The sequence below is a fragment of the Saccostrea cucullata genome, unplaced genomic scaffold, assembly GCF_032062105.1.
Source record: "Saccostrea cucullata isolate Sc308-1 unplaced genomic scaffold, CSIRO_AGI_Scuc_v1 ctg12171, whole genome shotgun sequence".
Lineage (NCBI taxonomy): Eukaryota > Metazoa > Mollusca > Bivalvia > Ostreida > Ostreidae > Saccostrea > Saccostrea cuccullata.
In genome coordinates, this window is record NW_026920905.1 from 1 (window position 1) to 18,294 (window position 18,294).

General features: G+C 33.7%; 1 protein-coding gene and 1 pseudogene across 1 annotated transcript; both read left to right on the forward strand.

The window, feature by feature from the left end:
* Nucleotides 1-3,516: 3,516 nt before the first annotated feature.
* Nucleotides 3,517-4,245, forward strand: LOC134258627 (ninjurin-1-like). Its single transcript, XM_062741178.1, has 2 exons — nucleotides 3,517-3,636; nucleotides 3,916-4,245. The coding sequence occupies exons 1-2, from the start codon at nucleotides 3,589-3,591 to the stop codon at nucleotides 4,243-4,245; spliced, it is 378 nt and encodes a 125-aa protein (XP_062597162.1). The 5' UTR covers nucleotides 3,517-3,588.
* Nucleotides 4,246-12,028: 7,783 nt separating this feature from the next.
* LOC134258628 (homeobox protein ceh-8-like) lies at nucleotides 12,029-13,893 on the forward strand (annotated as a pseudogene).
* The last annotated feature ends 4,401 nt before the right edge of the window (nucleotides 13,894-18,294 follow it).

Consider the following 18,294-nt stretch of genomic DNA (forward strand, 5'->3'; position numbering starts at 1 on the left):
TATTCACTATTCAGTGAGCGCTGAGCGCGCTCTCTAAATGATACCTCCGCCTCACATATGATTATAATGACAATGTTCGTGTTTGCTATTGGAGACCCGAAATAAGTCTCATATCAAAAGTAAAATAGGTGGTGAACAGTAGCATTACGTAATGAAAACCAGTAAAACTATCAATTAATTTTATTCATTACTAAAGGAGGAGTTGCGGATAAAATAGTTAGTTCAATATTATATAAAGAATGGCAGTGTCCAGTTTTGCTATGGGAAACCCAAAATATATGTCCGATCAACGAGTAAAATAGAAGATGTACAATGGCACTTTGTAGCAAATAATCTGTGAAAGATTCATAAAATTTCATTCAGTGCTGTAAGAGAGGATGCAGATAAGAGTTAGGTACCACAAAACGTAACGGATGGATGGGTGGACGTACAGACAGCTAGACGGGCGTACAGACGGAGTTTTTTGCAATACGTCTAGTCCAATACTTCAAAAGCAAAACACACGACAGTTTTCTAATTTGGCTTTGTATTTTGAATGATTCCCTTTTCAGTTCACAACATCTAGCTAAAATATATAATTATAAGATAAAATTTATCTAACATTAATCTCTGCACGAAACAAACGCTGTTAATTAGAAACATTTTACTCATCGGGTTTTTTTCTTTATTATTATTCATATATGACAAGCAGTTATTCTAAATTTAATATATAGATGTTGCACTCTTGACCACGTGCATTGGAGTCTTTCAGTGTATAACTGTAATACAAAAATTAAACAAGAAATTGTTTGTTGTTTCATAGAAGTTGAGTTGGAACATTTTTCACTTTGTTTAATTGTTTGTATTCATGAAAGAATTGAAGAAAAGATAAAAATGTCAACATTATATAATTGGAAAGGAGAATGATTTTGATAATAAAACGGTCAATAATTTAGTACCGGGTATATCATTTTTACAAATGGATCATTTCTTTGATAAAGAGTGTCAAGAATACGTCTTGATTTAAAACATGAATTGAAGTCTATACATCATATAACATGAGTCTTTGAAAAAAAATGTGTTGTACTCTTGGCCATACAAAATATACATCTAAAATACATACTAACCCTAAAATTGATGTCTTTTTCGTGAAAATGTTCTTTGTGTCTATATTTTCCAAAAAAAAAAACAAATCAAGGAATCATATAGTGATAATAAAAATATATCATGCCTGTGAGAAAAACTTCAATTATGTTCTAATTCACCAGTTCAACCGAACATAAATTATTTATAAATTCAAAACTCCAACACATGTTTAGGAACGGCATCGCCTGCGTCTGTGCAACAGACATTTATTGCACATAAATGTTACAAATATTCTAAATATTCTTCTTTGAAACAACAATCTACAAAATAAAAAACGAAAATATTAAATCATATCAGATATATACATTATAAAGTAGGGTGGGTCGGCGGGGACCTGTTGCACTAAGCGCAGCGAAACCTCGAATAACCTCTAATTCTTAATACCTGGACACAGGTAAACTACCTGTTCCGCACGATTTCATTTGAACTCATATCAATCGTTAAAATCCAATCAAATCTTAAGATACTATAAATACTACCTAAACACGTAAACGAACAACACCACGTGTTTCCGATACCAATTATAAATATATATGTTACACTTCTGACATTATTGGGTATGTACAGATACTTGACTCTCATTATAAGGCTTTTTGTGCTACTTGTGATTTCTATAACATTTGTAGATTTTAGATTGTATACCAACTATTGTTTTTCACATTGAAAATTCATTTTCTTTTATTTGAATGTCTTTCAGATTTTTTTACATCTATGTTTTTTGGCAAACAACATTTTTCCGTTGCACTTCTGACATGGTATATCATGATTTCAACATCAGCCATGACCACAACTTGTTCAAACTAAGGTTGTTGTAGTTCACAATTCAAAGTACATGGACACAGTTTCACCTAAAAAAATTTCAAAAATTTAACAAAGGTCATTCTAATGATCCTCGAAAATTTGAACTTTTGTTGTCGAGATACAATACAGATTTAGAGCTCCAAACCTTAGTTATGTTAACAGGGTCCGTGTCATGTTTTTGCTTACAAAGGTTAATATACTTATACTGCTCTATATGTTGTTCAAAGCAGATACTTTCAATACAGATGTTAGTCGTAAATAAGATGAGAAGTTTCTAGTGATTTGCTGAATTCAATTTTGTTTAAAAATGATATTTTCTATATGTAGTTAATCACAGGACAAGAGCCTTGTTTACATTATGAAGAATATCAAGTCCTGTATCTCGTTTGGTAATCAACAAATAATGTTAAAAGTTTTGCTGATCATTAGATGATGCCTTATTTTGGAATTGTAAACATTAAAATGGTTTTTAAAAATTCACATGAAACTGCGTAGATTCTCATTAAAGATCGATGCCATGAATATCATCAGGAAAGTCCTTATTTTCAAAATAAACCATTATTTTTCACAGATCTTCAAAAAATATTGAATTTTTAAATTTCACAAAAAGATGTTGCACTCCTCTATTTTTAACATTCTTTTTGGAGGTCATGCCTTTTTGTGATTTGAGATATCAATGATATATTTGGCGTGTATTTAGATGCTATCAAAAGTCATATTCTGAGACATAGATATTTATTCCAATTGCCTGTATTTTAGTGCAGGCTGATAAATATATTTGTGGTCTTTTTTTTTAATTCAACCATATTGCTTTAACTTTAGGAGGTGCTCTCAGTATTTCTCTTTTAAAAAGTACAGTGTATTTCCATCCTCCTATGATGTCATAGGTTTTTTGCAAAAACTGATATTAATTTAAATTTATACCCAATAGAACAATATCTTTGGAAGAATGCTTTACAATATGTGTGATGATGAATATTGTTATGTAAAAGAATATAAAAGATGTTTTCTTTTCTAATCAATTATATATTCAATCTTTAACAACTGTTGACAGGGGCATAACTCCATCTATGTTATATACGTTCTGAAATTGTTTCTATTGTTTAAATATTTACATTTTTTTTCAGTTCTTGCACAAAGAAAGGAGGCGTTTACTATCTTTAGAGAATGCATTAAATGGAAACCAGTGCTTCTTTCACGGACTGATACAACGGTAATAAAAATACGTCCATAATACTAGAAACTGTATACACATTGACAAACATCTTGGTTTGCATTCTATGAGCTGACCACACATGATAGCTTATATTTATATGATCTTATGGAGTTTTCAATTAATCCCCGCTATTCTCAATGAGATTTCTATGTTCGAAGATGAATATTGTACGAATATCATGAAAATGACAATGAATGGAAATTTCCTGTGGAAACCTGTATTATAAATCAATGTTCAATGGATTTAGCAGATATAGATATAAGCTGTCTTATCTAAATCGTAAATTTTAACTGGGTGGACCGTCTAAGTTTTTGTCCTTATCAGTTTAACGTATGTTTTTACCCGTGTGTTGCTATCAATAACGGGAAATATAAACACTAAAAATATAGAAAATGATTTCACCCCTTCTACAAACTGAATGTTAGGCGTGTTCAGGGGAGTTGGGCATGGAGATGAAAATGTCTGAAGAAGGAAAAGGAGCATCCACTGCACAGGTAAAAATTATAGATAAACTTTAAAGTTAAATTAATTTTTAAAAGTAATTTACGGCTATTTAGTGACGTTAGATGTTCTCAATTGTTCTTGGTACAGTGTAGTAAATATTGCTTATTAATTAAAAAGAAAATAAACTCAATAGGTCAAATACGGTAAATGTGTATCTTATCATTATTTTGTCCTACATTGGTATTTTAATGTAAACACGCAGATATGAGGGTAAAAGAAATGAAAACAAAATCAAACAAAAAAAATCAATTTTGTGTTCCTATTTTTAGAGCATTGTCCAGAAGTCGGCATACGCCCGGAAGAAGACGGTGGCGGAGGGCCTACTAGACGTCGGTCTGTTGGTGGCCAATGCCTCCCAACTGAAGGCCCTCCTGGACCGGGGGGAGTCTCACAGCTACTACTACCCCCTACTGGTCCTCCTCATCCTGTCTATATTAGTACAGATCGTCATTGGATTTATACTATTGTTCCTGGGGACCACGGAGGGGAATTTGGAAAAGGATAAAAGATCAAACTTGATGAACAATATTGTGATCGGACTTATATTTGGTACTTTGATTCTGAATATAATTATTGGAGTGTTCGGTGTTTCTCTCTGACATTTCATTTCGTGTCATCTAATGTATAATAAGTATAGCTAAAGTGTGGACCGTTTAATGGCTTCATCAGTATCATTCACATACCTCTAGTTATTCAATTCATTTCATGGACTAAAAAATACATTTCCCATCAAATTGATATTTATGAAAAATTGAAATCGGAATAGATACATGTGGCTGAAAAATATCAAACACTAAAGTATAATGAGGTTGTTTAAGGAACCCAAGATAGAGAAAACTTGGAACATTTTTTTTTTCTCATTATGATTGTTTCATTCCACAATACAACAATTCTTGAAAAAGGAAAATTTAAAATATTGTATTTTCATATTTTAGAGTACGGGTTCGTGTCATCTAATATACTAGTATGTTATCCATATTTTTATTGCATTTCTCTGGAGATTTGTAATGTTCTCGTGGCAGTATACATATCTATGTGAGTGATTTCTTTTTGTATATATTCATCATCTGTAATAATAAATTTTAAAAAACAATTTCTCTATACAATGGGCTTAAAACTACGTTTACATGCAAATAATCAAATATCATGCATGTTTATGTATTTATGTATTGCGATTAACTCCACATATCGCAGTTTAAATTGGGATTTGTAATAATTTTTAAACATTTCTATCATCTCGAGATAGTCAAATTTTTAACTGTGTCCAAAAAGAAAATTATTATAATTATAATATGACATTTCATATGAAAACTATTTCTTGGAAGATATGGCAAACGTTGGTATCTTGAAAAACATGAACAAGAAATTTAAATTTCAAGATAGGATGCAGGTTTGATTATGCAATCTGTATTTCAAACAAGCAGTTGTCTTCAAATTAATTCTTTTACATAATTTAGGCACATTATATGTATATAATTAAATTCTTCTCGCCTCTTTTATTTTAACTGGCACTTCAAATGAAAAATATACTTTTAATGAAAAATGTACACTTGATCTCTCTCTCTCTCTCTCTCTCTCTCTCTCTCTCTCTCTCTCTCTCTCTCTCTCTCTCTAACAAACTGTCTCATTCTTATTGGCGTTTGCATAAAAATGCACAGTGATACAGTATCAAATCATTTTCATTTATAAAGAGGTAGACAAAATAAAACTGTCAATGTTAGAAGTCAACTTTGAATAAAAATAATTCCAGCACAAATTTCTTTGGCACATTATATCACAAATTCAGTTCGGTAAGACATCAAACTTGAGACACTCTATGCTCATTGCCCCGTCTCTTGGTATCTCCGATTCTACGATAGCCCGCAGCTCCCAGCTCACTGTCCGTATCGACTGAATTGTTTTCTCGGGGGCGTTCGTCAGGCAATGAGCACGCGCCCCCTCCAAAACAGGGGTGGGGGACAGCATTGTCATAATCATCTTTATCCTTAGGACAACAAAGTTCTGAAGGGAAGTTCTCCAAAACAAAATATTTATGTGAACCCTCGTCATCATACTCCGAGCCTGTGTGGTGTAAATGTCTGTGATGGCGGGGAGCGTTCGAATGGTTTTCTGGTTGTAAAATGAAATATTGGTTATTTGGTAACGGTTGATTGAATCCTGGATTCACTTGGTTGAACTGGTTGTGGACAGGGTTCGTACTCCGGATTACGGTTCCTACATTAGCATTAGCTCTTGGTCTGTGACCCGGATACTCCGCTGTCAGGGGTCCACTGATGAAAGATATATCCTGCAAAAATTATGTAATTATTAAAGTCTTTAGTGGTTCAGTACATTTTGTAAATAAAACATAAGGTATATTTTCAATATGTCTTAAAAACATTGAAAAGCAGAAAGAAATAGAGATGTCAAATTTGCTTACAATGTGAGTAGTTTGTTACATAAAAGTCAGAACGACATGTGATGCGCGTTAACGTTCTTCGTATACTTACTCCATCTCTTGTCTGTACTGGAGTTTCAGTGTTTCCTTTTTCTCCACGGACGCATCTAAAATAATCGGGTGTATGCATGAATATCACAAAAGGTTAGTCTTGAGAATCCATGCAAAGGACAGAGCACTAAATTTGATAGATGGATAAAAATAAATTATTCTGAATTCGATGGTTGTGTATGGCAGTAAACGTTATGATTTTATATACCTTTTGATCTTCGCTCTACATATAAATAGAACTATGCCTAGCAGAACCAACGCAAGGAAGGCGATCCCCAACACCGCTCCAAACAGGAACTCGGACCCCGACAGCGGGGAGCCACCGTGGGGCGTGCTGATCTCGAACTCGTCCGTCGAGTCGTTAGACAAGTGATGATGTTTGATTCTTCCGTTGACGTCAATGTCGATTTCCCCGGCATGAATCACTCCGCTGTTCATGAAATATAGGTTTTTCTCCTGTAGAGTATTGTTCGCCTCCGACTCTGGCCTCGGGTTAACAGGTGTGGTTTCCGTACTGGTAGAAGGAGACGTTGGTTTGGTTGTTTTTAGGTTTGTTTTCGTTGTCATCTTGGTTGTACTCACTGTTGAGTTGTTAACCTGAGCTGATTTTGTTGTTGTTTCGGGCAACTTAGAAACCGCAAGGACATTTTCTGACGGCTCATTGTCGGAATTTTCAGAACTTGATGGCTTTCTTCTGATTTTAGATTTCCAAGGTTTTTGTCTCGGTGGTCTGGGAATAATAGGAAAGTTTGTGGAATAGCGGATTTTTGAGAACTTGTTGTACGGTGTGGACTGGTTGGTAATGTTCCCGTACAGGTTTTGGGTCTCTTTTGTATTATTCATCACAACACTGGACCATGGATTGTTCAGATCGTTACTTATTTTCTTCATATTATCTAGAAAGGATAATTTTTTTATATTATTCATCATGTCATACTATAGACAAAAGAAAGGATCTTGCATTGAAATAAAACACATGACGTATCATTCATATACTAGTACTCGTCTCATGGAAATACATCTGCTTGATTTAACACTTGATCCCTACCCGTCCGTACCCCTTCCCCCCAAAAAACTGAAAGAAATAAGATCCAAGAAAAGTAGTGTTGAAGTGGCGTCAATTATAACTTTCTTTACACTCAATAAACTCATTAATGTAGTTTGTTTTGTTTTTTTAATCATACGTTTTTCCATTAAAGCTTACTTATTTACAAAATGTGTTTTGGTCAGAAATTGAATAATTCAAACGATTACTATTCTTACCATAAGTTTTATGTTTTCATGCCAAAAGTTTATTTGAAATGACATGAAGTATGAACAATTATTTACATAAAAATAAAATGCATGTGTTAGGCACTATCTTATCAATATACTTCGTATTTTGACAAAAAAAAATTACTAAAGATATGTCTGCACAGAGGACATACGTCTATGATTGAGGTTGAGGCAAAAATTCCTAAGATTATACGTCTGTATGTGGGTTGGGTTGTCTATTTGAGATGACACTGGACATTTTGTACTCCGTCGATCTGTGTTATGTAGATACAATAAAACTGTCACCTATAGTGGTCATAAACATTATAGGTAATCATCGGACACAATGTACAGGTGTGGACAGGGATAAACTTGTAATGTATACAAAATAAGTATGTGTATTTAGAATTATGTCAGGACGAAAATAATTAATATTAAGGTTGTTCATCATGGCTGTAGGAAGCGGGGGTGGGGAGGGGGGCATGGAGGCCGTGACCTCCTCCCAAATAATTTTGCCGATATATTGTATACTATAAACCAGAAGTCTCTGTCGAGACTGAAGCTCTACTGTTTGAACTTATAGCAAAGGAAGAGAAAAGTACTTAAGCAGCTGGGATTTGAAACTTTACAACAGCAAAAAATAGAATAATGATCGTTGACAAAGTCTCTTTATGTTCTTAGTGTAGTCTCTTTGTGTACCAAGTTATAGTGAAATCAGACCAAAACTGTGGGAGGAGTAGCATTTTGAAACAATTTTACAGATATTTCTATTTTTAGTAACCACGGCAACACCGTTCATCGAAATCAAAAACCGATAAACGGAATTCTGTATCTTAGTGTATTCTACTTGTGTGCCAAGTTATACTGAAATTAGATTAAAACTGTAGGAGAAGTAACAGCATTTTGAAAGAATTTCATAGAAATTTCTATTTTTAGTAACCACGGCAACACCGTTCATTGAAATCAAAAACCGATTTACGGAATTATGTATCTTAGTGTATTCTACTCGTGTGCCAAGTTATACTGAAATCAGATTAAAACTGTAGGAGAAGTAGCATTTTGAAAGAATTTCATAGAAATTTCTATTTTTAGTAACCACGGCAACACCGTTCATCCAAATCAAAAACCGATATACAGAATTATGTATCTTAGTGTATTCTACTTGTGTGCCAAGTTATACTGAAATTAGATTAAAACTGTAGGAGAAGTAGCATTTTGAAAGAATTTCATAGAAATTTCTATTTTTAGTAACCAAGGCACCACCATTAATCGAAATCAAAAACAGATACAAAGAATTATGTATCTTAGTGTATTCTACTTGTGTGCCAAGTTATACTGAAATTAGATTAAAACTGTAGGAGAAGTAGTAGCATTTTGAAAGAATTTCATAGAAATTTCTATTTTTAGTAACCACGGCAACACCGTTCATCGAAATCAAAAACTGATACACAGAATAATTATGTATCTTAGTGTATTCTACTTGTGTGCCAAGTTATATTGAAATTAGACCAAAACTGAATGAGGAGTAGCATTTTGAAAAATGCTCTTCTGGTCTCTGACCAGTAGAGCTAAAAACCAGGAACCCATATACTAACATTTCATATAGTATATAGGTAACTGAGAAAACATAAAGTATACTTTAGAAAACAAAACATGTAGTACATGATATATTATATAAAATATAGCTAGCTACTATATTATGCTCATGCCCCGCCCCCTCAATTAAGCCTGGTGACCCTTTTTTGGTCAAAGAAGATAGTGCCTCCAACCGGACTTGCTGCTGATGCCTTCTTTTCTATTTAAAAAAAGAATATGTAAACCGAAATTTTCACAGCATGGCTAGTTACCCCCCCCCCTCCATTTTTTATTTCAATTTTAATCTATTTTTTAGGCAGGGTGGTTGACTTCTCCTATGGAGTATTGAGTTTAAACAATGTTTAATAAACAGCAAGTGTTATAAATATTGTTAAAATTACATGAAACATAAAAATGCAGGGGGACCAAAGCATTACTAAATGTATACCTGTTTTGTAACAAACTTGGAATTGTGCATAACAATCGTTGCGGACCCAGATTGCCGCGGGAAATATATCGTTGGAGTACCCGTATGATCCGGGTACGTTGCAGGCGATGACGCGGTACAGGAGGGAAACATCCAGACAGGAAATGTGCGAGGCGTCCTTAAGGATGCAGTACTGCTTAAGGTCGTCCGTGCTCCACTGTGAGACTTCTCCGTCACAGTCCACCAGTCGACACGTGTAATCTATAGGGAAAGTACAGGTGTAACATACATATATATACATGTAAAAAATATAGTACTTTAAAATAAAATCATTACATTGCTGAATTTCATCACAGGTGCTTGGGGGAGTACCCCACCCCCCATAAAGTCCGTTCTTTGACTATTTTTCTATGACACAATCACAAAGTATTATAATTGGAAAATTGAGAAAATAACCTTAAGTAACAGACGCCTGACGTTACTTATTTTTCTTTTAATAAAAATAATATACCCCTACCTATGATAATTATTATAGTTGGGAGTATATTATTTATTAAAAGAAAAATAAGTATAGGCTAACGTCAGGTGTTTGTGCCTAAACTAGCCTTTTATAAAAATAAAATCATTCTCTCGGATATACCAGATCAGTTTTAGTATCCATTTATTTCCGTTTGAGGTTATATTTTGGATCCGACCCCCTAGTACCTGTGAATTACAGCAACTTTTACTATCAACAATAACATCGTCATTTCATATTTTTTTTTTAAAAATTGAAGACATCTAAATATTTAGAATACGCTAAGAATGTGGATATATTCTGCATATACATGTAATGTCTGGATTGCCTTTATATATCTAGTAAGACCTTAGTAAGATACAATGTATTTTGATTTTTCAATTGATACATGTACCTCCACTCTTTCAAAATAATCCCTTACTAACTACGCTCGGAATTTATACTACATATCTTTAATCGATATGCATTGAGGGGGGGGGGGGGTTGAGGGGGTTGTACCCTAAAGTTACAATTATATTGCCTGTTACTTTTAAGTATACAGTTGTATAGCTTATGATTATAATGTTACATAAAGATTTCTATTTAATATCAATGCAACATGTTCATCCTGTAATTTTTTGCCATTTTTTATGGTTATAGTTTAATCCCCCCTTTTTTTCCAAAACGATATTACATTTACGTCCCTGTTAAAGACTTACCAGTGTCGTTTTCAAATTTCGCACAAGTTCCCATATTAATCCAAAAAATCAAGAATATACTACGTGAAAACGAAATCCAATATCCACTTAATGCACATGTGAAAACAAAACTAATAATAAAGGAGACAGATTTACACTATCTATAGGGGATAAAAAACAAGTTGATTTGTTTCTGTACTGATGATCCATCAGAAATTGATGACCATGTCCGCAGGCGCGCCATTGACGTGGGAACTGCCTACATACTCTCTTTGTATTGGACTTACTCATTCGCTTTGATCGCTCATTGATAAAAATTAATCAACTAATTATCACGAAGATTGGTTGTAATATAGAATGTGTATTTATATGAATATACTTATTAAATACATATGATTTTATAAAAGAAAGGAGAGGGGATTCAAAATAATTTTTTCAAAGATAAAGATGTGGTTTATTCTGTATATACAATTTTCCTACTTTTAAAAGGTACACATACATATATATATACTATTATCCATAAAATAAGGAATATTTATATGTATGTAATAATTAAAAAAATAATAAACGCTTATCGTTAACATGAAAGGTTAAAGAAAAGGTCTTGCACACAATTTACATGTATTACATTGATACTTAAAAAGCGAAATGAAATCTTTATTCATTTATTTTATATCAACGTTCAACTTGGTCTACATATAATTGGATAGAATTTGTTCATCACATTATTTTTACATGTAGCTATTTTTTGTGACACATGTTAAATTGAATTAATCAAACAATTATCACCTCCAATTATCTTCAATATATATAATTGATAAGTATTTGTAATTAAAATCGCCTCCTGTTGCGCGTGGACTTAAAACAACACCACTTTTACACGTGTATTGGTAAGATCACACCCCGCCGGTGAATACTTACCCCTCACGTCAACAATAACAACAGTAATTATACTAATTAACTTGTTAATTATTATTGCTCTCCTTTACAAAATTCACTTACAGAATCCTCACTTCAACCCAGCGGGGAGATCAGTAAGGTAAGTTATACAGTTAGCTTACTATAAAAGGGAAAATTTATTTTTTATTTCAGAATATTGGAAAAATATATCTGTAACAAGATTTCACTGTATATTCGGACAAGCTTTTGCTAGAATTAAGGTATAATTAAATAAATGTAATATTTTATTTTTATTATTTATTTATTTAATTTTAGAATTCTTAAAGTTTAACCTTCTGCTTTATTTTACATTATTTCTCCTAACTTCAAATCAGTTACATGTATAGATAGAAAAGAATTAATTAAATGAAAAAATTTCCTTCCTAAAACTTAAAATTATAATTCATCGACAGATACGAGAGCAAGTGACACAATTTTTAAAAAGCCTGCATATTTCTGTAACCATTTCATTTTTCATTTAGGTTAAATTGCTGTAAAGAACAAAATGGGTGTCTCTGAAGCTAAGAAAGTTCCAACACGTTCCCGAATCAAGTACCGACCCGATCAGGTATGAAATGAAACAAAACTCATTTTATAAACCATGAATATAAAATAATGTTAATTCAAAAACTGCAAAACATAGTTAAAGATAGGATATTTGAAGTCGTTAAATAAAATTGATACTTCGTAGAAAAAAAATAAGATAGAATATACGTACGCGTATTTCATAAGTTTGTACATGTAAAATATCACAAGTTTAAATAAAATTGTATGATTATAATTAAAATTTCATCTCTATTTAAGGCATTAATGGCTTTATTATAAGAATAATTATTTCCTTCAGATTGAGGCGTTGGAGGAGTCGTTTCTGACACACCAGTACCCGGATTCTGAGAGCATCGAACAGCTGGCCGAGAAAGTGGGCGTGTCCGCAGAAAAGAGTGGCGGTAAGTATAAAACCAGTAGCAGAAACATAGTAAACTATGCTTAACAGACAGAAAAACACATAAAATTTCAGAATAGATTTAGTTTTAAAAATATTATGCATTACAATAAACACTGCTGTCTAAGAAAATTGTGCTCCTTTATAAAGAAAATAAATAAAATATGCTCCCCGGCCTAAATTCCCATACTTCACATTTATTGCAACCTACATTTGTTTTTGTTTTTGTTTAGTTTTGACTCACGCATGCATCTAGACCTACTGTTATAAAATCACCTATATGTAATCTCTGTATACTATTGTCAAATGGTGAAGAGATTCAAATAAATGATTGATTCACTGATTGGCACCTACATTACACTATATTTCTTTTAATAAAAAAATATACCCATACCTAATATAAGTTTTGGGTATAATTTTTTATTAAAAGAAAAATAAGTAACGTCAGGTGCCTGTGGCTATAACTCAATATTCCAAAGGGGAGTCTTATATATCAAAACAAATTTAGATCCTAAATGTATAAGCTTAAGTATTACTTTAGGAAAACTAACAATTTCATTCACAAGAATAAGACAAACATAGTAAAATGTAATACTACTTTTCAATCAAAAATTAAAAATACTTTCTTGACAAATTCATGCTTCATATTGAAAAAAAAAATAAACAAAATGGATTTTGAACGGTTTCTGTCTTCTGGGATATGAAGCAAAATTTGGCGAGTTTCAGTGAAGATTTTTATGATAGACCCTACATGTATATATATGTCTATTTACGTAACAGGATCTAAATAATTTTACAGATATGGTTCCAAAACAGGCGGGCTAAATTCAAGCGAGAATCAAAGAGCGTTCAGATGAACTGGATGAGGAAGCAGTTTTATACGGGGACACCGGAACAAACTCCGACGACAGACAGGAGCTCTCATGTCATCTCGTGTGGTCCAGCAGAATTTAATGGGGAGAGCAGACTGCAACCCGAGTGTTTACCTTCCAAAAAGTGAGAAAGGTTTATGAATAAATTAATATATACCTTACTAATCGAACGCAAAAATTTTCATGAAGTCACAGCAATCTTTTATATGCATACACCGAAGATTTAATATTACAATTTCTTTTTACAGCATCCACTATTTGCCGAATTTGAGGCCAAATCTTCCTGACGACAGTAATTCATCTTTTTCCTCTGGAGTTTCTTCATCACCCAGTCCTCCAACTGCCTTGGTGACATCATCACCACCATACCCGTTAGCCCATCGTCCGAGGATGCCAGAGTATACCTCAACATATCCCGCATTTTACCCACAATACCTTCCCAGTAATACCAGCAGCCCTACTTCCGCCACTATAATCCTCCGCAACCCGATGCTGCCTGTTAATCCTATGCACATGTCCTACACGCCGGGGTATCAGCTGATGACGCTCCAGTGACGTGTATAGAGACAGTATATGAAATAGTAAAGCGACTCTGTTAAATTGCTTGAACATTTAATTTTCTATACATTTTCTTTTTTTATATTGTGCTATTTAAATATTGAATAAATAATTATTTTTCTAGTACTTTTGTTTTGACCAATGTTGTTTATTATACAATGTATGTACTTAAAAATTAAGGAATTTCAAAAGGGAAAATAGTGTTAAGAAAACTTCATACTCTGCTCACTGCATCAATTATTGGATTCAAACAGATTACATGTATATAAATATTACTGATAGTGTGCGAGTCAAATGGACACGTGAAGATAGAAATTGTCGATTTCTCGAGAAAGTAAGTCAATGAGTAATTTTATTTTCCGATTTTGGGCCTATCAAGGGCATATGAAAAATGCCTGTTCTCAGGTGTCCGTTTCCCCAGTGGCTTTTATTTAACATTGAATGTCAAAAAAATTTTAAAGTATTTTTTCATATAATAAAATAGTCGTGCTAAACATGTTTAAGGCGCTTCAGACTTTTGTAAAAAAAGGGGTTGCAATGTACGCCTACAATGTGACAAATGCGTACTGTCGTCTCAAATTTTCTACACCATGAAATAAAACAAAAAGAGACGGTGACTAGAAGTCAAACCATTTGCAATAGAGAGAGAACTCTTTATCTTGTAACATTATGACTAGTGCGTTACTATAGTACTAAGGTTATCAAGGGCACAGACAGGACGAGACGATCTAAAAGAGACTGGCCTATACAACATGAGGGGTCTACTGGTGGCTTATTCTTTAATTAATTTGTGTAAATTTAGCTTTGAATTTCCAGGTAATTGATTTTTTTAACGTGATTAATTTACTTCTTGTATAAGTTGTGTGTTGTACACGTGGAACTAATATGTACATGTAACTTTACTTAAATATATTTTCAAAATATACATACGGTTGTTCATCTCTCTTTAATTTCTCCATGTTTTGTTGCAGTATTCATGTTTTCTTCATAAATATAATATTTTTTGACAGACCTGTTGTCCCCACCCACTGTAAATGTCAGTATATTGAAATTCTTTTTCGTATATAATTGTTTCAGATTTTTTTTCTTGTCAAAAAGTTGGAAGCGACCGACTCCTTTCCCTGTTTATCCAGGAAAACGTGGGGCACCCCCCCCCCTCCCCCTTCCAGGTACCGATTGCCTTCTTCTACAACACCTATGTGCATTTAATGCTCGTGTTTGGATTTGGATCAGAGACATATAATGCGATACATGTTTTACAAGATTCTTAGATTATTCCTTTGATTTAAATTTGATATAACCATTTTTTTTTTCAACGTTTATAAAACCGTAAATTATTAAACATGAAAATTCACAATGGTTACTTTATTCATGTTTCGTGACATACAGTGTATCTATTAGTTATATACAGTGTACATGTGTATCTGATTAAAAATGTATTTTGAAGAAATATGAGGGGTATACATGATCACTACGGTATTTGCATAGGCACCCGACTTGACTTATTTTGCGTTTTAAATAAAACTAGAGGTACTGCGAGCAAAGACCTCACTAAATTATACCACCCACCATATGATAATTACGGAAGCCCGTTGGTGCCACGTACGAAAAATATTTTATTTGGCGGCCGCCACTTATTATTTGGCTACCGCCACTTTATATCTGGCGGCCGCCAGATAATTATGTGGCGACCGCCACTTATTATTTGGCGACCGCCACTTATATATCTGGCGGCCGCCAAAAAAATTATATGGCAGCCGCCACATTATTTATATGGCGGCCGCCAAATATCTAACTGGCGGCCGCTATATAACATCTGGCGGCCGCCAATATTTATCTGGCGGCCGCTACATAATATTTGGCGGCCGCCACATAATTTATCTAGCGGCAGCTACATAATATTTGGCGGCCGCCACATAATTCATCTGGAGGCCGCCACATACTTCCGCCAGATAACATTTGGCTACCTGATGCGCGCGCATGTTTTAACGTACGTGCGATTTCAGAGGTGGATACAGTGTGAAAATCAATCAAACTTATAAGAGATTTTTAGGACCCGACACTCCAAACCACACTTCTAGAAAGATATGTTTTTGCATAGAGCAGATTAATATTTGATTCGAGAATTAAATAAAGTTTTGCATTCTGGATTTCCAATAATGGTGTTCCAATATTTAAGGATTCTTTTTTATCATTAACTTTTTTATCAATAAGCAGCGGCTGTGTCAAGATTCATCATATCTTAACCCAATAAAGCCACAATAACACACACATTTCACAAAATAATTTATGTGGCAGCCGCCAAATAATAAGTGGCGACCGCCAGATATATAAGTGGCGGCCGCCAAATAATAAGTGGCGCCCGCCAGATATATAAGTGGTGGCCGCCAGATAAAATATTTTTCGTACGTGGCACCAACGGGCTTCCGTAGATAATAATGACGAAATCCCTGTTTTTCTTTTGGAGACCCGAAAAGAGTGGGTCAAGAAGTAAAATTGGAGGTGCACAGTACGTGATTATGAAGACACTTTGTATATGTTCTGCTCACGCATGTATGTATATGTGTTGTAATATGTTGCATTGATCTCTATGTTGTTAAACAGCAACCAAAAAGATATTAATAAACTGGTGAACTGGTAAACAATGGCATAATGTAATGATGAATCTTTGAAAGTATCATTAAGTTTTACTCAGTGGCGTATATAAGGGTAATTTGCGGGTAAGAGATTAATACCATCCAATACTATAGAAAAACGGCAGTGTCCAATGTTTAGCATTAGGAAACCCATAATGCACATTGGCCTCGGAAGCAAATTGAAAGTGGGGGGGGGGCTAAGTGTATAGAAAATTTTTTTATACATCCCCCCCCCGGTTTCGACGCCTATGATGCATGTATGTGCCCGATCAAAAAAGTAAAATAGGAGGTGCACAATGGCAATGTTTAACTATGGGGCGCCGTTTTAGTATTTACTGCCAAAAAGTGATATCACCTATTCGATTAAGTGATATCATCTATTCAAATAAGTGATATCACCTATTTGATTTAAATTGGTGATATCACCTATTCGAAAAGGTGATATTACTTATTCGAATAAGTGATATCACCTATTCAAATAGGTGATATCCCCTATTTGATTTGAATTGGTGAATATGACCTATTCGAAAAGGTGATATCACTTATTCGAATAAGTGATATCACTAATTCGAAAAGGTGATATCACCTTTTCCTTTCGAGTAGGTGATATCACTTATTCGAATAAGTGATACGACCTATTCAAATTCAGTACGAATAGGTGATATCACCTATTCATTTCCAATAAGTGATATCACCAATTCGAATAGGTGATATCACCAATTCGAATAAGTGATATCACCTTTTCGAATAGGTGATATCACCTATTGAAAATGAATAGGTGATATCACCAATTCAAATAGGTGATATCACCTAATCAAATAAATGATATCACCTATTCAAATAGGCGCCTCATATGTAACAAAGATTCTGTGAAAGTCTCATTACATTTCATTCGGTGATAAAAGAGGAATTGCGGATTAGAGAAAGGCACCCAAAAGCGTTACAGACGGACCTACAGACAGCTAGACGGATAGACGGACATCCCGATTACTACATGTACATGTATATACCTTAATTTTCAAAACCTGAGAAAGGGGCTTCCATAGATATTCATTTTAATCTTTTCAATTTGTCTCTTTGAATTTCAGACAAACGACAAGGTTTAGTGCCAAACTGCGGAGGTAATGTTGATTTTCAACTTTTGTTGTCTGTTTGAAATATTGTTGTTTAGGACATTATTTGCATTGTAAAATAAACTCATTATGATGGAGAATTCAATTCAGCACACAAGAGTACACAACTTGTTAATATACATTTGACAGGAATTTATAACCTATTTTAAAGGAAAATATAATTGCTAGTACTCATTCTTTAAAGCTGACATGAATTCTTAAAAACGCAACATGTTCATTTATGTACGACTTGTTTCATACCAACTATAGCCGTATTCTATTCCGCCATATTTCTTTCAGATACCTTTTCTCATTGTAACGATATATACCCCAATGCGCTCGTTACACTTGAATGATTTTTTGGTTTAGGTATCGACTTGTGCACATCTCCGATGGTAATGCATATGAGAACACATGAGTTGATCAAGACATTTCAAAACCACAGTAAACAACACAATAATCATATTTCTGAATAATTATTGATTTGAATCAAAAGAAAAAAATGCGAGTTTGGTGAGAAATTTAGATGCACGAGTGCGTATTTTTACAGTGCGCCAATTTATGCAGAATAAACTTGAAATAAAAAGCAATAAAATCTGCAAACACATTTTGGAATTATATCATTTGAATGGAACAAAACACAACGTCTT